This window comes from Engystomops pustulosus, chromosome 3 (assembly GCF_040894005.1).
Source record: "Engystomops pustulosus chromosome 3, aEngPut4.maternal, whole genome shotgun sequence".
In the NCBI taxonomy this organism is placed as follows: Eukaryota; Metazoa; Chordata; class Amphibia; order Anura; family Leptodactylidae; genus Engystomops; species Engystomops pustulosus.
This window is the reverse complement of record NC_092413.1, coordinates 122,614,169-122,637,043: the sequence shown is the minus strand read 5'-3', so window position 1 is coordinate 122,637,043 and position 22,875 is coordinate 122,614,169. Positions and strand designations below refer to the sequence as shown.

The 22,875-nt window shown below is 40.7% G+C and overlaps 1 protein-coding gene across 1 annotated transcript in view; it reads right to left on the bottom strand.

Annotated features, from left to right (window-relative positions):
• RNGTT (RNA guanylyltransferase and 5'-phosphatase) overlaps nucleotides 1-22,875 on the bottom strand; it is a 289,029-nt gene that overhangs the window by 255,631 nt on the left and 10,523 nt on the right. The window contains exons 3-6 of the mRNA XM_072141974.1: nucleotides 22,589-22,692; nucleotides 21,030-21,118; nucleotides 9,728-9,803; nucleotides 5,615-5,861 (exon numbers count right to left, since the gene is read on the bottom strand). Coding sequence (XP_071998075.1) covers nucleotides 5,615-5,861; nucleotides 9,728-9,803; nucleotides 21,030-21,118; nucleotides 22,589-22,692 — 516 coding nt within the window. The remainder of the gene's footprint in view (nucleotides 1-5,614; nucleotides 5,862-9,727; nucleotides 9,804-21,029; nucleotides 21,119-22,588; nucleotides 22,693-22,875) is intronic.

Sequence of the window (22,875 nt, the reverse complement as noted above, 5' to 3'; positions counted from 1 at the left end):
GGCTTCCGCACCCGTTTTCTTTCTAATCTAACTTCTCCCCTGGACGGCAGGCGCATAGTATGACAGCACGAAGTTAGAGAAGGGCGCGGAAGCAAGAAGAGGACCCTCCCGGACATCGGGGGAGCAGCGCTGCACGTCAGGGCCACCGGAAGGCGAGCATATAAGTTTGTTATTTTTTTAAATATTTTTCTTTATACATATTGACTCGTGTATAAGCCGAGGGGACATTTTTCAGCACATTTTTTGTGCAGAAAAACTCGGCCTATACACAAGTATATACGGTATCTTTTTTTCTGTAAAACCAATTTTTTATACAAAAACACTTTGGCAGTGTATGTACTATGTTCTGTGGGGACTGGGGGAGTACTAAAAATGGGTCTCCTGGTGACAGGTTCCCTATAAGTTTAGTAATAGTGGTGTATGACTAGCTCTCTAGGAATTATACTACATATTGAAGTGTGCAGCATCAACTCCCACTAGTGGTTAGAAATAGAATAGTGGTATGTAGAAAGCAACTAGGGGCAACTGAAATTGTGCACACCAGAACTGATAGAGACAGGTTGGACTTATATCTGTGAAATGCTGCATTTTTGTTAATAACCGTGAATTAGAGAATGTGTTATTTTGCTATCCTGAGTACATATAAGGAACTTGTATTGGGAGTACCCCTTTAAATCAACAGGAGAGGAACTTCCACTAAAGGCACTGTGAGGTTAGGAAGAATAGGCATTTACAAAGAGGAATTGTCTAATATGATCAGATGAGTCTTAGAAAATCACTAAAACAGCGATGGTGATCAGTGGACTGAGCCTTCTAAAAAGCACGAAGACCATGGTACATTCAAATCAAAAAATAATATATCATTAATTGTAAATTTCTGTTAAGGGGTTTATTGGATTCTAAGGATTTGAAGACTTAAAGGAAGTCTATCAGAATCCAGCATACTCATAGATCATGGTAAAGAACACATTACAGTACCATCTATTGTTAGGCTAAGCTTGCCTGATATTTGCCATCATACTTGAGTGTGGTACAAGTCACAAAACACTATATAAAACTTAATAAACATGGAATTCTTGAATGATGTATAAAAGTACAAACTTAAAATTCTCAGCAAAAATCTTGTATGAAGTGAAATGATGAGCAGTGTGACTCATTCAGCACATACAGCCATAAGTGTGCATCTACCGTATATTATATTCAGCCCAATCATTTAATCTTATCTGCTATATCACAGTAAAGAAGACCCAATATCTGTCAAGGGACCTGTTATTAGTGAGCCATTGTGGAACTGGGCTTCTGTAGATAACTTGTGAAAGATTTGGTGGATTTGCCAAATACAACTAAATGATGTGGCACAGATATAAGACAGGAAACGGAGTTAGCAATCTGAAAATGTACTTGTAAGATTGTATCAAGTCTTTAGAATCAGGCAATTGTATTGAATCAGGGTTGGACTGGCCCACCGGCAACAAGCCTTGAGCTCGCTGCATCATCACTGTTCCCCCGTGCTGCAGAAGCCCGAAGGGGCGATGTGATGACATCATCACGTCTGCCAGCATCACTGCACACAGCATCAGCAGAGGAAAGAAAGAGAAGATGAGAGGTCCTAGTAAAAGGGGAGAGATGAGGCTGTATCTCATGAAGGGACTCGCACAGAATTTAGCTTATGCCAAATGCTGAGACCCTCGATGATCGGTCCGACCGACCCTTCATCGATTCATAAGAGCAAAGGGGAAAACCCCTTTAAATTTTAAACATTCAAGCGCTATGCTCTTTTAAATTTCTCAGAAAAGCTTGATGCCTATTCAATTATAACACACATCTGAATAAATGTTATTACTGTTATATACATAATTGTTAATCCATTTAAAAATATCAGAGTATGTAAGGAAGACCGGAGCACTTGAATAAAATCCAACAAAATTTTATTACAAATCCATTCTAAAATTTAGCACAAATCCTGTGCATTTATCGGTGTAGGTACATGGGCAGACAGACCTGCGCGTTTTGTTGGATTTTATTCAAGTGCTCCGGTCTTCCTTACATACTCTCAGATTGTCTCTACCTGCCAGACGCCGTGGAAGCACTCTACTGTGGACTTCATTATCCAGACCAGCCAGGGAATGTGAGTGCTCTTTTACTTTTTTGACATTTAAAAATATCACATTTTCATATTTGTTACTTCCAATACTATTTTCAAAGCTAAAAGCGTTTATTAAGGGGGCCTTTATACAAAAAGTTAAAAAAAAAGTTAATTTCTATTGCGAGGTGTTTCTGTTCAGCCTGTTCGATTGTAAGGCACTTTGTTTTCTCATTGAATAAAACTTTGTTGAAAAAGTACATTTCTAAATGGGACTTTAATATGCAGTTTTCTGCAGGCTTCTGTAAGAGTCCAATTACTCTGGTGGAGGGTCAGTCTAGAAAAAGGGATTAAAGTATGGGGAAACAAGGTGTGTAAATCTGTGCTATACGATGTTAAATAATAATGACAAATATATTATAGAAGTTAAAGGAAACCTATCATCAGAAACTCTTGTTTCGTGTTCCCTAGAGAATGGTGTGCACATTCAAAAGTTTTTATATGAAAACTGGGTTCTTCCAATAAAAAAAAAACGCTCTGTCATGCATCTATTTCAAATAGGAGGAACATGGGATTTTTAAAAATTTGAAATAGATGCATGACGGAGCAGTTTCCCAAGGGTGGGGAACCACATCTTACTGGCCACTCCCATGGAACACTTTCGCAGAGAGAAAGTTACACTTTCATCTAACTTTCCTTTTTTCACTCCCATTGATGCAGTGAAGTGCCCTTAGCAGAGGAACATCCCAAAATGTAATGTTTCCACCTTCATGCTTGACATAAAACCTAGCAAGGATTTTTAGATTGTCAACACTGGCAATGAAGAAGCCAACAGGAGAGGCGTGAGTGGCAAGTACTCCAGCTGGATTCCTGTTATGTCTTTTACTAGGGTTATTGACTTTTTTCCAAAAGATTTGGAGAGTTGTGCAGCTCAACCAAATGTGGAAAGTGGTACCCCCTGAATCACTACAGCACCAGCACACATCAGGGAGGTTGGGAAACGGCATGGGGAGCCTGGCGTGCACCATATACCAGCGAGACATAATTTTAAACCTAGTCTGCTTTGTCCTGGCTGAGCAGGACTGTCTATGACAGAGCTCAAACACTTTGGACCAGTCCTCAGTTTGTAACTGCTGTGAGGTCTCATGTTCCTATGTGCTTTCATAGGGAAAAATATCTCCTACCGAAGCATCTAGAAAGAGCGCAGATAGCTGAAATGGAAAGTGAGATGGGGATAGAGGAAACACATAGTCTACAGCTCTGTAGAGACCAAGTTGAGTTGTATATGACCTAAAGAAGTGGAGGAGCTGCTTATCCTCTGTGCTGGAGAGAAGTGTCCTCAGTCAGGGTTGTGAAGGGTTTGAGAGAATCTGCGGTAGTCAGAGGTAGGAAAGCCAATCAGGCACCAGGGGGTCCGTCATTGGTAAAGAGCTGATATGCAGCTGGGAGACTTCTGCACAACCATAAGAGTTGACCTGCGGCAAAGGGCAGCTTATCTGTATGTTAGTAATGATGCGACATATGAAGGGGAACACATGAGCGCATTAAGGGGACATGACACTAATGCTTGATCAAGTTTGAGCCATAGTTTACATTTATTGTTATGGAATTAGTCAAGAACTCTCATTAGAGAGGCTGTGAGGAAGTAACTCCTGAAACCTGGCAGCCCTAGTCCTCCCAGAGTCTATCATCTATGGGAAAACTGCTCTAGTAACTCTAGAGGGGCCGAACAAAAACCTTTTTTTATGAGGCGAATCAATTATTTAAAGGAAGATCCAGGGAATTCAACCCCAACCCCATGACATACATGTACATTGGGAAATGTGGTCAGTTGCTGCATCCCGACGTACATATACGTCTCTGTGCCTGTTAGATCGTGCTTTCAGAAAGCATAGGCTGGCTATGTAATAAACTCTAATACATGAGTATTGCAGTGTATTACATTGAACAAGTAATAGACTTCACATTTATTTTCTATTACATTTTTTTTTTATTACTTTGCCTCACAAAAGGGGCACTGACAGGATATCACTTGATCTCTTTTATAATGCTCTGCATTACGTATGTAGTGCAGTGAATTATACTGTAAGACATGTTCTGACATCTAGGAGGCATTTATTATTGCCTCTGGCATGGTCTAATAGAAAGTTATTACAGGCCACCCAGCGGTCCACCAGAGGATCACTGGCTGCATGTGACATCATTGACACCCTGCAATCAAAGAGGGAGCCCTTAGTCCTTCAAACTACTTCTGATTGAGCACTGTAGAAAGGCATTGAATCTGAAGAACCTTAAGGACCCTTACCCCTAACGGCCGCCCTAAAATCCCAATACGGCAGTAATTAAGGGGTTAAGGTACACCAAAACTCTTAAACTGAGGTGATTATACAAGAGATTATATCTGGCAAATAATCTGTTAACACTACACAGGCAAACAGATACAGATGGTCTACAAAAGCTATAACAGTATGCAGTACAGATTTACAGCAGTCTCAGTGCAAGCATTGAAGGAATCCCAGTGGATAAACCATGCCATGTCGAGTAACCATCTGTTTTAGTGACACCTTAAGGACACATTCCCACAGGGGGAAATTTAAAGAGAAGCAAAATATCCATTACCTAGAGGGTCCATTTCAAATTACACAAAACACAATTAACATTTTGTTTTTGCGCTGCTAAGATCAAATAAGGCTCTGGTTTATGTAATAACGTAAAGTGACATTTAAGAAATGGAGGAATGAAAGGAACATTATAGAAGCATGTAAGCCCACGGGCATCATTAAATTCATGTTGACGGCTATTAAAAATACTGAGAAATTTTGTTGCAAGAAAAGAAAATCTCAATTTATGACAGCATTCAACTGAAACAAGCCAGGGACAATTGAGAAATACTGCACTTAACTTTAACTGAAATCTACCATCAAAATCAAGCATGATAAACAATTGGCCAACTCATAGATCCAGGCACAGTGACTGCGGTAATCTTCTTATATTTGTTATCCATGGCCTCCTTCCTTCTAAAATCAACTTCTACATTGCTGCTCATGAGCCAGAAGGCCTCTAGTGGGCATCACCTGAGAAACTCCGTTCAGTATCCTCACAGGATCTTACATTGTGCAGGAGCACCTCCCCCCTCTTACTGTGTGACATTACAGGTAGAGAGGGAGGGGAGTGCTGAGGGAGCAGGAGAGAAGGGAAAACCGCATGACAGCATGTGAATCTGCAGCACGGAGGTGCTCTGGTAACATTCTTCTGGTTTAGTAGCATCATTTTGAAGTTGATTTTAAATGGAAGAAGGCAATGGATAATAAGATATAAGATGATTACCATAGTCACGGTGCCTGGATAAATGAGTAGGTGCCCCTGGTTAATCATGCTTTATTTTGATGGTAGATTTCCTTTACCATCATTACGAGCAGTGCAGCAGTGACTACCAATACCACCTACACCATTAGTATTAATGAGGCATCTCTACATGTATAGACAGCATATAACACCACATAAAAAAGTTAGATATTTAAAAGGACTTACAAGTTTTAATCTTTCTTTTCTCTTCCTGTGTAAGGGAGTTCCTGAGGAGCCGGGCTCTGCCTCTTGACCTATACCATTTCCTTCATCATCCACATCATCATCATCCTCAAAACACCAGTCTGGAAGCTCAGGAGGAGGCGGTGCATCTTCAACATCTCCATAACGTTGAAAAAGCTCCTTTATATAATCGGCTTTGTAGATACCTGGTGGTCTTGCTTGAGAAAATGTAGCCACTGCTGCCTCAACACTGATGGGGGAGAAGATATTTAAAGTTAGAAAACAAAAAAATCACTGCAACAAAATGACAAAAGCAGGATTATGTAAAATTGAATGTTCAGATAGGGATCACTCAGTATCATTCCTGGCATCAATAATTGAGAAGCAAATCATATGGTAAATGGTTACTTACTTTAAACTTCATCAATAAATAGAGCAGGTGAATGCAATGAACTTTGCAACAATGTGTAAAACATTATAGGGGGATTTATCAATGTGCCACACATTAAACAAGTGCAGAGGGACTAGGCCAGTCTTCTGCTGCACCAGATTTATCCCTTTATGTGTGCTTCATGTAAGAGGATTCTGCTGCAATATAAGACTGGCGAGTCATAGATTGCCCCTCCTATTAAGTTGGTCTAATTTGATGCACCAAAATAATTATTTTTTGACACAGATCTTTTTCCTTCTAGGAATTAATACCTCCATTTTCAAGGCCATGCCTCTTTTTTTGGACAAGTAGGAAAAATCCCCAAAAATGGTCTAAAACCCTAAATAAAAGTGATGCAGTGCATTTATGAGCGCCCTCGCAGATTATTCATGAGCAGCATCGCTGTGGAGTTTACAGGGGAGCTACAGAAGAACATATTCATGGGAATTAGGATGCATGGAGCCTTCTTCAACTGCCTGTACAATAATCAGGCGTAAGTGCGACCTCTGACTGGAAGTATACTGCCAACTCACACAAGCTGCTGGATAATGAAGTCTACAAGTCATATAGCGACTTGTTCACACACTAGATTACTAATTTTTTTGAAAGTTCTTACTACGTAGCGGCATTTAAAAAATGCAGGCTTGTTCCAAATAGTAAAAATATTCCTGGGCACCAGATTTTAACCAATTAAACCCATAACACAATAGGGCGTAAGAAATACGGTCCACTGCCATATCCCAATACATGCATGCCTCAGCAATCGCCTGGGCTCAGAAGAAGAGCAGATTGTGATACTTGTGATCACAGTGACACACCTACACCCCAGTGTCTATAGAGCAGTACCAAGTACTCACGCGGCAGAACAGCGTGTTCCCTGCCTCAAGAAGATATATTTCGGCGTCCACATACATAGAGAGATCTAAAGGTATGCTAGGTTCAAAATGCATACAGTACTACCAAATGGTAAACTTACTTTAAATTTGCACACAGCATTGGGAAACGGTCGTAATACATAGCACATTGGGCAAAACCGTTTTTCCAACATTGCTTAAATACATTTTTCAATCCAGTTAACTTCCTTATAGAAGTGCTGCTAAAGTCTCATTTTGATTTGTGGCTATCATTTAATTGCCAGATTACAAGCAATCAAATTAAAATGCGGGAGAAGTTATTGAAAGAACACTCCAGGCTTAAAGAAAGAGACTAAAGCAATTAAACAAAGTTAACAAGTAAACAGAACAACATCCCTGCTTTTAGAGCCATCTTTCTTTGCATCTCAAAGCCAAAACTTAAAAGGAAACTAGTTACCATGAAAATGCAGTATTAACTGCAGGCAGCATGTTATAGAGCAGTGGTGGCGAACCTATGGCACGGGTGCCAAAGGTGGCACTCTGAGCCCTCTCAGTGGGCACTCAGGCTGTTTCCCCAGCACAGAATTCATCAAACAGGACTTAAGAGATCCTCCTACAGGACCATGACGTGACATACTCAGAGTTACTTTAAAGTGAGACTTCAGGAAGAATAGATGTGGACATGGTCGGATTTTCATTGGAGCCATTGAAGCTCCTGCTCTTGGCCCCACAATTCTTCCTCTTCAGTGGGTTGTCAAGGGAAGCGCCAATGGCAATATGAATTTTCCCTCCTGCTGTCAACGATAGGTCCTCAGGACCGTTGAAAGCTGTGCTACAGCACGGAGCAAGAAGATTTTAATAAGTTAATGCTAGAATTGCTGTGTTGGCACTTTTTAAATAAATAAGTGGATAAGGGTTGCGGTTTGGGCACTCGGTCTCTAAAAGGTTCGCCATCACTGTTATAGAGCAAGAGAAGCTGAGTATTTTATAAAGGCTTGTGGGAAAAGATACATAAGGCTACATTCACACTAACGTGTGCCAGCTGTGATGTAACATGGCGGGCAAGCGTCGGCACATCTTGCATGTGATCAGTAGCAATAGGATAGTTACCAACAATATCACTATATAGGACAAAACAACAAGTTGTAGCAAGTCAATACCAATACCTAGCCAACATATATATCAGTAAAATAATCAAATATTAGTATTCTGTATAAAATGACCACCACAGCACACTAACAGCTGTCAGCTTCCCCCGGGGGGTAACCAGTTTGCAGTAAAATATTTGGTAAGTTATATATACCTTGAGCCTAAACATTGAATACAATATCTCATCCTGGGATCACAGTTATCACCAATATGAAGTTTTGCCACGGGAAGAGGATGTGAATAATTATTTGCCCTTGGTTAATTACATTGGTTTACATTTAGAAACTGTAGGACAGTGGTGCTACAGGTGGCACTCAGAGCCCTTTCAGTGGGCACCCAGGCCATTGCCCCAGCACACCAGACTGGATTCAAAGGATCTTTGTGCAGTTCCAAGGAACTTAAAAGATGCTGCCTTCAGTCATATATTAAAGTAATTACTTCACTGCTTGCGACTGTAGGAAAAGGGAGAATGTGTAGACAGGGCTGAATTATCTTTGGAGGACCTTCTGCTGGCTCCACAATTCTCTGAGTACACAGGGACACTGGACTTTTCGTCCTCAGGAGGCCAATATGATCAAAAGTTGTTAAAGAACAGGGAGCAATAAGTTACTGCTTTAATTTTTTGTTGACACCATCGCGATAAATAAGGGGGGTTTTGGGTTGCAGTTTGGGCACTTGGTCGCTAAAAGGTTCGCCACCACTGCTGTAGGATAATGACTTCATTGTGGAAAATATGGAGGGAGAACCGCTGTACAATCCAAGGACCAGCAAGAGAGAAGTCTGTGCCTGGTCCATTTCTGGGATTTCTTGTATACAGGTTACCGACACTTACGATTTACAATTATACTTGCCATAAATAGGATTGTTTCCATTGTATGATGAATGTGATGTCATGATATCTTTTATAAATAGATGTCACAATCTAGATGTGACAGAGGCAACATGCACACAACCCTGGCTCCATCGGAAGTAGGGTGTAGCACACGGCTGGGTGAAGGAAGGGGGGGAGACGCTCTCCTCACTGAAAGACAAGCAATTACACCGCAATCTGCCCAAATATAGAACATATCCTATATTTTGCATGATCTGTCACCTGTAAAAATGGCACTAGGAGTGGTTTACTGAAGTGAGCAGCTCCTAGTGCTACAACAGATGTAGCAGTGTTACACTGCTAGGGTTATCGGAAACCTCTGATAAAGCTAGCAGACACTGCCCTGATGTACACTAGAAGGGGGTAGCATGAGGGGCAGAATTAGAGGCAGTGACTGCCACATGAAGCTCGGCAGTCACCGCCGGCCTATGGAGTGGGCGGTCTGGGGAAGAGGCAGCGCCTCGGATAGCCCCCTCATGAATACGCTTACAGTGCAGTCTGGCGTTCCTATTGTACAACGTGGCAGTCTCTGCTAGCCTTATTAGAGCTTTCCGATAACGCTAGCCGTGTAACACTGCTGCATCACAGATAGCGCTAGGAGATGCTTACTTTAGTAAGCGGATCCTAGTGCTGTTTTTACAGATGACAGGTCCTCTTTAAGGTTTACTCGTAAATATGGTCAAATAGATTTTTCATTGAAACAGTGGGGCCGTGTGCTAGCCATAAAAAAAAGAAAATATGGCTGTGTGCATGTAGCCTTCCATGTATTTAAAAAGGTGATGATACACCAACAGTATTACGTTTCTTGTTACCTCCAATCCATCTTCTCGACTAAAAAGGCACAGATTAAGAAACCGGTTCTATTAAAGCCATGAGTACAGTGTACACCTAAGGGAGAAATAAATAGCTAATATTAGTTTCAAAACATAGCAGAACATCAGTAAATAAAGGAAAATTCAGCCCCTGGGGGTAATGAGCACAAGGGCATAGACTATTAATAATAGTACAGCAAGTCTAACAAAATGAAAAGATAAGCAATTCTATTTTTATTTGGGAGGGGGAGCAATTCAGAAGGCTAAAGCAAAAATGTATTGATGGCTCCAAGACTTTTTTACCAGTGATAAATTGCTGTTATCTTTCTCCAACTTACAGCTAACATAGACAAACAGACCCATCTAGTGGCTGATCTAGTGAATATCATTGTGTTTTTACAGGTTTGTACTTGGAGAGATGTTTGGACTTTATTCATTTTCCAATATACATGTATTAATTGTTCTGCACCGTTTTCTTGATATGTGAAGTGAAGCCTCCTGTCTTGTACCTCATCAGCCAGACATTCCTGTCCATAAAATGGCTGCAGATGGAGGGTCATGTAATCTTACTGTATATGAGCAATGGTTCTGGCAGGGCAGATAGGTTGTTTAGGTTTTTGAATATGTATGCAAGTTAGAAATGTATATTTTATAATTGTAGTTTCAGACAAATATTTTTTGTCCCAGTGACAATTGGATTTTCAAATTTTGTAATGGGACAAGGAATTATCAATGGGTTGTCCTGGAATAGGTATTCATTTAATACTTGTCTGGGGGTCTTTAAAAATGAAAAAAAAGAACTTCTACCGTTCTCCCCTGGCACCACTGACGACTTCTGTCTATAAATTGAGGTCGGTGGTGGCGCATGTCTACAGCTGCACTCCTGTTAATGTGCTGAAACTCATACAAACAGAACCACAGTGATGGGCGCTGCTGCAAGTTTAAGTTCTTTATTAAAAAATAAAACCTAGTTACATATTATGGTAGCCCATTTTGTTTTTTGAGCAATATATTAATATTTTGAGGGTTCAGCTCAAACAGGGGGTTGGCAATTACAAAACTTTCTCAGTCTGTAGGTTCAAACTGTGCAAACATCCAGCAGAAAAAAAACCTCATAAAAGTCCTATGCCTGCCCGGCTCCAACTACACAGCAGGATACTTTGGTATCCCAGTGCTGGCCTAATACCTTGCACCAAACAAAGTCTCAAGGTACATACCTCGCACAGTTCTCAAGCAGTTAACCCACCACCAGGCTTCATTCCACCAGACTGACATTTTGTGCAATGCATTTATTCCCCACTGTTCTCAGTAAGCCTCACTGGAGAGCACCCTGGGCACCCACTATGTCTTAACACACTTCTCAGCTGTTGTAATGCATTTGAAAACTCATGCATTAATGCCACAAGTGAATGCACACTTAGACTGGGGCACATTTACTAAGGTCCATGCGTCAGTTTACTGTCGGACTTTGCACATTCTTTTTAGTGCAAGCTGGTTTCACAGGTATTTAAGAAGTGTCTGCACCATATACGTGTCGCACGTGACAAATTAGGGGGCGTTCCGGTGCTCAGTCGGAACATGCAGAGTCTGACAGAAGTGTCGCACAGCCCATGTTAAAGGTGCACCAAAAACAAGTGGTGCACTATCAGAGCAGAGCAGGGGGCACGAGATTCATAGAGAACGTGCGCCAGAAATCCAGAAACTGTTCTGCCAATACTTCATGTATTCCTCCTTGATTTCTGTTACCTTGCCTGGCTTAGGAAACCAGGTAAGGTAACAATAACAGCACAAACATTTTTAAGAAGTCTTCTTCCTCAATTTCCAATGAAAAAGCGCAGTCTGGCTGCTGTACTTGAAATATTTGAAAATAAGAAAAATAAGCCAGATCCAAGTTCAGTAGAGGCCATCATTTCAGTTCTGGATCACACAGCATGAAATTAAATGCTAGAATAATATGACTGTCCTATATCAAACTGTCACTTGGAGATATCCTTGTACCGACAGTGTCATTTAAAGACTAAATTGAGGGCAAATGAGTTTCTTAATTGAGCAATGTGCAGGAGAAGAAGGACTGTTGAACCTAAACCTTCTCAGTGACAGAACATAGATCAGCTGTCACAACAACATGCTTCATAGTTGGCAAGGATGGATAGATTTATGTTCTTTATGCCAGAACATACTAACCAAAAAGCCAACTAGAACATTAACCTTTGTGGATCTAGTTAAGCCTTATGAACCAGGATACAGGAAGTGCAAGGCCAAGAAGTAAAGTTATTTATTAAACCCTTGAGGTATTTACCACTTCAGTCGTCTACATTCTTGTTATTTCAATTTCCTTAAAACTTAAAGGGTAAAAAAAAAAAAAAAAAAAAGATAAATACCATGCTGATTAAACCAAAAGAAACATGAAAAATTGAATTCTAAAAAGCCCCATGTGGCCATGGCCATTGTACTTGGGTTGCTCTGGCTTGAAACACTTCTGGCTCAGTCGAAAGTGATGAAATAACGTGATTAGCTACTGCTAATCAGAATCCTTAGTAGATCATGTGGCATAGAAAAGCGACATCTCCGAGGGCAATTATTAGCTGCAGCGGGTTTGTGACATGGATTGGAGACGGGAGCGATATTAATTAATACAAGTGGCATTCCCACCTTTCTATATATGGAGCAGAAAGAGTGAAAGGGACAGTCAAATTAGCTGTAGTTACTTCACTAGCTTAATTGAGGTGAGCATGAAATCTGCAATTCATTTTTTTTTTTATAGGAATTAAAACGTAAATTTTCCCTAATTGTCCACAGAGTATTTCTGGAAATATTATAAAAACGTGAATGAAAATAGCCAAGCACGTAAGCATATTAATCAGAGTAGCCATGAAACAAGTGTCAGTGAAACCCCATTCTCAAGACAGGAGCGGCATCCTTGAGAGAAAACCACATGTATTCGACATTTATGGCCATTGCTATTGATGCTCTTAAATTTTTAAATCTAACAATTAGTAAACAGCAAATTAAAATTCTAGATTAAAATAGACAACATTTCATGCTAGGTCTTTAACACTAAAAGAATCCATATATAAAAGTATTTTTAACACGATAATAAAATTCAAAGTGTCCCTAGAAATGTTACAAATAAAGGGAAAGAGGAATATTAGTAACTATCATATTGTATATACTCAGTTATAAGCAGAGTTTTTCAGCACAAAAATGTGCTGGGAAAAAAAGATATTAGTCCTTACCGGTAATTTGGTTTCCAGAAGTCCTCCACGATGGCCCCCCCAGAGGTTGCTTGCCCATTCCTCTGTAGGGACAGGAAATAGAGAGAAAGGCCCCTCGCTCCAGTGTTAAACAAATGACTACACCGGTATAGGATTCAACTAATTTTTCTTTGTACTGTATATTCATTTTATTTACAGAACATCACTTATAGTTAATAGATTAATCCTATGGGAGGGAAAAAAATATGGACCGTCATGGTGGCTTTCAGGAAACCAAATTAACGGTAAGGACCAATTCCTTTTTTCCTTATCCTCCCCCATGACGCAACCCCCCTACCCCCCTTTTCCAACCCCTGGTAGATCTAATATATCATTCATAATTAGAAAGGAACAACAACCTGGAGAACCTTAAGGCCATAGGCGAGGTCCCCAGATGATGCAATATAAAGTCTGTAATGTTTGATGAAAGTATAGTATACTAATACATGTGGTTGTTATACAAATCTGAGATAGTGTTATCCTGTCATCAGATATCCTTAACCCCTTAAGGAAGCTGGGTTTTTTCCCTCATTTCTTGCTCTCCACCTTCAAAAATCCACAACTTTTTTATTTTTCCGTGTACAGGGCTGTGTGAGGGCTTATTTTGTGCGCAACAAATTTTACTTTCCCGTGATGTTATTTATTGTAACTTGCGTGTACTGGGAAGCAGGAAAAAAATTCCAAATGTTGAAAAATTTAAAAAAACGCATGTGCTTCACGTTCTTGTGGGCTCAGTTTTTACGACTTTCACTCTTCGCTCCAAATAACACCTCTACTTTATTCTTTGGTTCGGTTTGATCCATTGATATCAAATTTATACAGGTTTTATTGCATTTTAATACATTTTCAAAAATAAAACAAATGTGCATGAAAAAGGAAAAAACAAAATGTTGCCATCTTCTGACGCTGAGCTGTGTGATGTGTCAATTTTTGCAAAATGAGCCGACATTTTCATTGGTACCATTTTGAGGACAGTGCAACATTTTGATCACTTTTCATTACATTTTTATGTCATGTAAAAAGGTGTAAAAGTCGCATTTTGGACATTTGGGCGCCATTTCCCATCTCGGAGGTCACCGCCGGTTATAACCGTTTTTAATTTTGATAGAACTGGCATTTTGGGACGCGGGGATACCTAATGTTTGTTTGTGATTTTTACGGTTTATTATATTTTATATCAATTCAAGGGAAAGGGGGGGGGGGGTGATTTGAACATTTAATATTTTATTAATTTTTTAAAACTTTTTTTTACTTTTTTTTTTTAACCATTTCTTAGACCCTCTAGGGTACATTAACCCTATATGGTCAGATCGTTCCTACCATATACTGCAATACTACTGTATCGCAGTATATGTCATTTCTGCTCATTGTAACGAATCTGCAGAAGCCATTCAGCCTCGGATCAGACGAAGACCCGAGGCTGTAATGGCAACCGATCGTAATGGCAACCGATGACGTTCGGGGGAGCACCGATCGAAGGTTACATGCTTTCAGTACCGCCGGCGACTTTGCAAGCACCGACCACATTTGTTAGCCTGTTTTTTATAACACCTTGGCTATAGGAATATCTACCTTTGGAGTATTGTCCCAAACACTAGTATCTTCAGGGTTAAACAAAGTCTGTTCTTAAACTCCTAAGGTAAACGTAATTGTTTATCTGGATCCTTACACTCATCCAACACCACTCCTATGAGATTCTCAACTTAATCAGGAAAGCTTTTCCTTTTCTTTTAGAGTCTATAAACATTTATTGAACAAGATACATCATAGAGATCAACTGTTAAAGTCAAATGACCTGTTCCCCTATGGCAGCGGTGGCGAACCTATGGCACAGGTGCCAAAGGTGGCACTCAGAGTGCTCTCTGTGGGCACTCAAGCTCAGCACAGAGTTCACCAGACAGGACTCAAAGAATCTAACTGCAGTTCCACACAAGTAAAGATTTACTAATCTCAGTGCTATATTAACCCTTTAATCGCCAAGGGAGTAGCTCATATGTCCTAATAGTGTGGCACCTCAGTCTTGGCAGCTTGGAAAACTGGAGGAAAAGGGGAAATAAAAGTGTAGAGAGGACCGGATTATCTTGGAAGGTCCTCCTGCTGTCCCCACGACTCTTCCCGGATTTGCCCTCCTGCTTTCAATTGTATTGGTGAGGCAGTTATGATAGAAAGTTGTGGGAGAACAGCTTAACAATTCAATAAATAACTGCTTATATTGGCACTTTGTGATAAATGAGTGGGTTTTGGTTGTGGTCTGGGCACTCGGTCTCGAAAAGGTTCGCCATCACTGCCCTATGGTAAGGAACAAACTAGATTTGAAGCCAAACGAGGCTAAGATGAACAATATGTAGAGAGTAATTCCATGTCAAGTATGAAATTCATAAAATCATGAGTAAACTATACATAGAGAAATACAAATATGAACAAGGAGTACAGTTAGTATAAAATACCAAGTAAAAAAAGGGTATACAAAAAGAGATTATATTTCTCTCTAGACACCATTTTTGTTCACAGAGTTGCCATCTTTTCTTAGCCGGGGGCCATGTTGTCCACTGTCCAGCCATGTCATGATTCAAATATCATTTTGTGTAATCTGTTTGCTTGTCTGCCTGCTTCTCCTCGACTCTTGTTGCCCTTCAGTCTGTTCTCTTCTACTCATCTTATGATGGTTACCAAGGAGCTTTCGAAGCCATTCTCAGTACATTTTGTAGCCGGGATAACAAACATTCTGCTTATATTAGAACAATGCCGCCGAGAGAAACGGTGCATAGTTCATCAACGCTTTGGGAAAATGTCTTAAAAGGGAAGGTTTTGGTACATTCAAGCTAACCTACAGCATTACTGTATTATATCACCTTTTCAGGCCCTCTGAAAGGTTTTTTCTGTTCTGATGTGCATGCATGCCTGCTTGGAAATAAACACAGTCATGTGAGAGCAGCTTATGACGAGTGAGTGTCTGTGTCTATTCTGTGCCCGTTATCCCAGCCCTGGGAAGATCCAGAAATTTGGCAATCACCTTACAATTGTAGAAGGGCTGCTTGAGCCCTAGATTAAAATCTCTAACAACAAGGGTAAGGAGAGGAGAGGAGAGGGAGAAAGCAAGAACAGGATAAGATGGATCCAATTTAAGGTAGGGTTCCTTACGAGACCCAGACGGCAAAAGAGTGTGAGCTCCTGAGAGTCATCCAAGGGGTCCAAGTAATATAGAACTATATAACTTGGCCTCATCTATGGCTTTCAGCTCTTCCATTTTTAGAATATAATAATAATGGATATAGTGGATAGAAACCCAGTCAGCTCTAGTTGGAGTATCTGGCGATTGCCAGTAGCGAGGGATAATCCGTCGAGGTGCAACACGAAAATGTCTCAATCAACCCTTTTTAATCCTTAAAATGGGTCCTGGGAGGGCAGATAAAGCCTGTTCTGGAGGGGACAACTTCACCAGATATGCAGCAGGGTATCCGTGGCACTCTCACATCGCCAGCATTGATCCGAAAGATTCATTTGTCTCAGTTTGACTGACGTGTGGTACCAATGGAAAAGAATCTTAAAGTTAAGTTCTTGTAAGCGACAGGATGAGGACAGAACATGTTTCAAAGTAAACACTGAAGACCATTGCTCCAGTCATAGTTTTCTACCGAGGGCAGACGCCAAGGCCCTAGCATAATATGGTCTAGAATCTCCAGTCTCTTTTGCCAATAGTATTTCAAAGAACAATGAGATTGTGTGCGTGGGTGGAGTTTTAGTGAGACATAAGTCTTAAGCCACGAGCCTGGCATGAGTTTGGCAGCCCCACTCCACCCGCACTCTTGGTTCTTATGAGAAGACTCCTTCGAATTCGAGCGGGGGATCCCCGCCATCCAAAATGGCGTGTCAACTTATGAAGTGATATAAAAAAAGGAGTGTGGCATATCCATGGGGACAGTTTAAAACAGGTGGAGGAGACGCGGCCATTAATAAAAGATTAAAAGAAAAAGATTGTCACTTAGTTAGATCCATTGTTGAAACTTGATGATGCAAGCCCCTAAAGCAGCGGTTCTCAACCTGTGGGTCGTGACCACGGCGGGGGTTGAATGACCAAAACACAGGGGTCGCCTAAAGCCATCAGAGCCACGATTTTATTGCATTTTTTGGAATGAATACAATATTCTCTTACATGGTTTGGGGACACCGCAACATAAGGAATTATATTGCGGGGTCCCAGCATTAGAAAGGTTGAGAACCACTGCCCTAAAGGATTCATACAAGGGAAGGCCCGGCGGAGCAAGTCCCCCCCACCCAAAGAGGTACAAGACTCCAGACTCCACACTGTGGAGGCGTACAAACTATGATGTCAGCAAGCAGCTGATGTCATGGTGTATGCTGCGACAGAGCACAGGGACATACAGCCGGAATATTGCAAGAAAGAAGAGGACCTGGGGAGGGTCCTAAAAGGCAAGTACAGCATTTTTTTGTTTTTTTTTTCATACCTCGGGCAAGGGGCTGGCGGGCTATATACTTGGACTGGAGGCTGTGACCTATGCATTTCCCACCCTAGGCTTATAACCGAGTCAATATGTTTTCCCAGTTTTGTGTGTTAAAATGAGGTACCTCAGTTTATACTCAGAACGGCTTATACTCAAGTGTGTACGGTTTATCATTATTACGCACACAAGCACTATAGAAAGGGACACTGCTTAGCATAGGGAACAGATTTGTAAAAAATTAAAAAAATGTATTTGTCTCACCATATTCCAAAGCTAATAACTTTTTCATACTTTGGTATATGGCCTTCTGTCATTTTTTTTTGGGGGGGGGGATGTCATTTATGTGATGACATTTTCATTGCTATCATCTTCAGGACCGTATGACCACTGTGCAGCTTTTATTTCAAATTTTATGTTTTGCGAAATTGGGCGGTTCTCCTCAGTAAATGGGTTCACTGCCAGGAATAAGATTTTTTAAATTTTGATAGACTGGGCATTTTGAGACATGGCCATAACAAACATGTTAGTGGTTTGGGGTTTTTTTTTGTTTATTTTTATATCAGTTCTAAGGAAAGGGGAGAGATTTGAAATGTTAGGTTATTTGAGGGGTTTTTTTCTGTATTTATAGAACACATAGACTACTTTACCCCTATAAAATCTGATCGTTACTGCCATTGTTTTATAATTTATAATATTACAAAATAAACAAATATTTCTTTATAATGCAGAAAAACATGTGAGCCCTCTTCATACATCCTTAACCGGGCCCTTTCCTGTTTTTTCATGTCCATTTTTCGCTCCCCACCTTCAAAAATCTATAACTTTTTTATTTTTACACGTAAAGAGCTGTGTGATGGCTTGTTTTCTGCGTAACAAATTGCACTTCATAGTGATGGTATTAAATATTCCATGCCATGTACTCGGAAGCAGAAAAAAAAATTCCAAATGCAGTGAAAATGGTGAAAAAACGCATTTGTGCCGTATTCTTGTGGGCTTGGATATTACGTCTTTCACTGAGCGCCTCAAATGACATGTCTACTTTATTCTTTGGGTCGGTACGATTAAGGGGATACCAAATTTGTATAGGTTTAATAATGTTTTCATACATTTACAAAAATTAAAACCTCCTGTACAAAAATTTTTTTTTTTGATTTTGCCAACTTCTGGCGCTAATAACTTTTTTGCGAAATTTGATAATATTTTCAATGATATCATTTTTAGGACTGTACGACCTTTTGATCGCTTTTTATAGATTTTTTTTTATATTTTTCAAAATGGCAAAAAAGTGCCATTTTCGACTTTGGGCGCCATTTCCCGTTACGGGGTTAAACGCATTGAAAAACTGTTATCATATATTGATAGATCGGGCATTTTCGGACACGTCGATACCTAATGTGTTTATGATTTTTACTGTTTATTTATATTTATGTCAGTTCTAGGGAAAGGGGGGGTGATTTGAAATTTTAGTTTTTTTTTATTATAATTGTTTTTTTACTTTTTTTTATTTTTATTTTTACTAGTTTTCAGACTCCCTAGGGTACTTTAACCCTAGGTTGTCTGTTCAATCCTATCATATACTGCCATACTACAGTATGGCAGTATATGGGGATTTTCCTCCTCATTCATTACAATGTTCTATCAGCACATTGTAATGAAGGGGTTAAAATGAAATAGCCTCGGGTCTTCGGAAGATCGGCGATCCCAGGTAAGCCCATGCGCCGCTATCTTTTTGAGGCTGCCGGCAGCTTTGCCGGCAGCCATCCCTGTGAAAACACTGCAGCAATATGCAGCAAAGACTTACTGGCTATGCAGAGGGCTCAGCCCGTGAGCCCTCTCCATGCAGCGCGACCCGACCGCCGCCGTGAATACCCGGCGGGCGGTCGCGATCTGGTTAAAGGAAATCTACCACCAGAATGTATACAAATGAGCCTCGGGGTCTCTAGCCTCCATGGTTGTTTGCAAGGCATCTCACTACAATCCAGGGGCCATTGAAGGACCCCAGCGCTTCCCAAGTTAACTTTCTGTTTTTTGTATAAAAACCAAAAAAAATCTAAACTTGAACACACACTGGAGTTCAAAATTAAAGAATAATGTAAGATCATTAGAAATTATGTAATTTCCGTTGATAAACATTTGAAATATTTTTGTAAGGGGTATACCATACCACTAGAACAGTGTTTTACAAAATTACTAAAGTATATTACATAAAAACTTTATTTAGCAAAAAAACGTGATGATCAAAATCAGAGTACAGTAATGTCTATAGCACAGAGAAGGATTTCAACTACATTTTCTGAAGGTTACAACAGTCACCAATCAATAGAAAGTGTGAGAGCCTTTTGGCTATGAATGACTGCAGCACATGACTAGTTTCTCACGCTGTGCTGGTTGGATTTTAGTTAATCTTCCAGTCTCTTCCACATTTCTGAGATAATTGTTGGTTTCTTGTTCATAACTTTTCTCAGAATGGATTTTCAAGATGTTTTTAAATAGGTTTAGATTAGAACTCTGGGCTGGCCATTTCTATCTATACTTCTACTTCGTGGCCTCTTAGCTAGTGTACGCTCACTGGTGGCTGGACCTTGATTTTCGTAATGCAGCCACAGCACTGGCGGGTGCTCTCATAGGTACCTATAAAGTCTTACAAGTATTCTGTATAGGTATCAGCCCTCCTGTAATGCCCCTGTTTCTATTTGTATAATGGACAGGGTTTGGAAGCTTGCACATGTACAGACTCAAGGACACGTTCCTGCATACTCTCCTCAAACTCCTCTTTGGGCTAATCCCAACTTTACACACTTGCAATCTCTTCCTAGCGCTAGTATGTGGGCAAGAGCTGGGGTTAAGTACTTGGTTCAATTGGGTAAGAGACTGGTAGGTTGTCCCTGTCTGATCATGGTGAGCGGTTTGGGGTCCCAGGGAGTGTGCAAATTTCCCATTTACAGTTGCATCATGCTGCACATGAGCAATTTAACTCCAAGCTGGAACTGGAATTCTCCAAGCTGGAGGGGCTCCTCGGGCTCCCGACCTTCCCAAGACACTTATACAGGTCTAATTTCCATCAGCTCCATTGAGATCTATGGAGCAGAACGGTAATGCGAGGCTGTCTGCTCCATCAATCTTCGGGAGCGAGGAGGAGTCCGACTAAGGTATTTGGGACCCCATCTGACCCCTAATTCTCGTGATCTGTGGGGGGTCTCATCACTGAGACCCCCACTGATCAGCAAGTTAGGCCTTATCCCGTGGAAAGGGGCCTAACTTGATCCATGGAAAAACCCCTTTTACCTCTCGGCAATTTCTGTCAGCTCCATAGAGATTAGTGAAGCAGAATGATCATACATGGCTGTCTGCTCCATTAGTCTGACAGAGCGACGAGGGGTCGGACTGGGTACGAGAGATCTGTGGGGGTCTCCGCACTGAAACCCCCACTGATCACCAAGTTAGGCCCTATACCTTTTTAAAGGCTATATAAAAACAATAAACCACTTTGACTCACCTCCTTTTTCTACATAGGTCTGAAACATGACAAAAGCATTTCTACTATAGTAAAACTACTAACAAAAGGAGAGGGATTTAGAATCATACCAATAAGCTCATCAGGGCTTCTGTCCATGAATCTCTCACAAAGACGGATAAAAGTTTCAGTGTTTTCTGGTGATGGACATTCCCCATGTCTATTGAAAAAAAAAAAAGTATGAAAGGCACTAACTATTAATGATATAATAAGATTATATACTTTGTTTTTTTAATCTTAGGCACAGTTCATATCTCAGTAAGGCCATGTACACTCAATGTCAATGGGGAGGGGCTTGGAATGATCGTATATGCTTTTGCACCGAAAAGCTTTTGATAGAGGGCCACATATTCTCTCGTTTCTCATAACCGATCGCAAGCATTTCAGTATGAAACTCTTCCATGCTACCTTTGAACTGCATTTTACTTTCCACACTACATTTCCTACTTCCATTAAAGGAAACCTACCATCTCGGCAGGTTCACCTAGAAGCCTCTTTGGATCCTCCTACTACGAGATCTTCGATGCACGCACTCGTCCATGCTCTGCATAGACTCTATACGCAGAGCTGCAGGCTCCAAAGACGGAGCTATTCAGCATGCGCAGTAGCTCCAGCTTCGCAGCCGAGTACTCACAGCCACCTGCTCTGCATAGAGAGTCTATGCAAAACGCAGACGACTGCGCGCAGCTACCAGGAGCTGTGGGCTGAAGAGCTCGTAGAAGGAGGATTTAAACACGCTACTAGGGCGTAGAGTAGCTGCGCAGTGTAGCTTCGGCTATGGCTACTCCACGCCCCAGTAGCCTTTATATAAAGATAGATTTATAAAGATACCGACCACTCAAGGATTAGCCCTAAAAAGGGCTCCCATGTCATTCATTAGTTGAACCTGCCACCGGTTCTACCTTAAATAAATTCTGTTATTACCAAGAATAGGGCAGTCTCCTGCAATATTCTATACATCAAAATAAGACAGAAACTCCAACATACACCCACTGCATAAAAATCTAATTTGCCTCCATTTAGTGAATGGGATGAATCTTTTGAGGCAGTTAAAGTAAACCTACCATGAAGAATCTACCATCAGAAGTAAATCAGATGGTCGACACCTCCTGCCTGCCTCAGCCCTAGTCTGTAACTTACTAGTCCTGGAACCTAAACCAACAGTTTTGAACTTTGGCTTTACCTGCAGATGCTACTGGAGTGCTGCCTCCTTGCACTTCTTTGACGTGCTCCTCTTCATACTCACACTTCGTACTGCATCTGTGGAGCTCTGGGCAGGCACTTTTCTACACAGGGGAAGAGATCTCTGTACACTATACAGTGACCTGGGTGTGATGTTGTTCCTCAATTGAAGAGAATTTTAGCTGCAAAAATACAGCATGGCCACCGCATAGTGTAAGGAGTCCTAGGTTTCCTACATTGTATCCACCAGTGATCTTCAATCAACATCATATCCTAAGACTAGGTGAGGATAACCACTACAATATTCAAACAAAAAATATATCAATTGAAGTGCCAATTGGAAAGTACTCCCTACAGATTACCATGTAGCAATACACCCTAACATAAACTTATATGTAACAGTACATAATGCATATAATAAAGTAAGCTAATAATGTAAATGTCTCACCCTTTGCACTGAAGCTTTATGTATTTTATTCCTTCCTTCTCAATATCATTACGATCGTAGAATCTGGTAGTATTAGTCAAATCAACTAAAAGACCCATTTTTACCTAAAACAAAAAGAACAGACCATTAGTTTCCATGAGACAAATTTTCCTCTTCAAAGCATGTTTTTATTCCCACACATGGCGTTTTCTGCATCCTTGAAACACAAACGTTTTACATGTTAGCATGCAACTGACCGGTATGAAAGGGTTTTCATTATTGCCTAAAAGACATCTACAACCAGGATC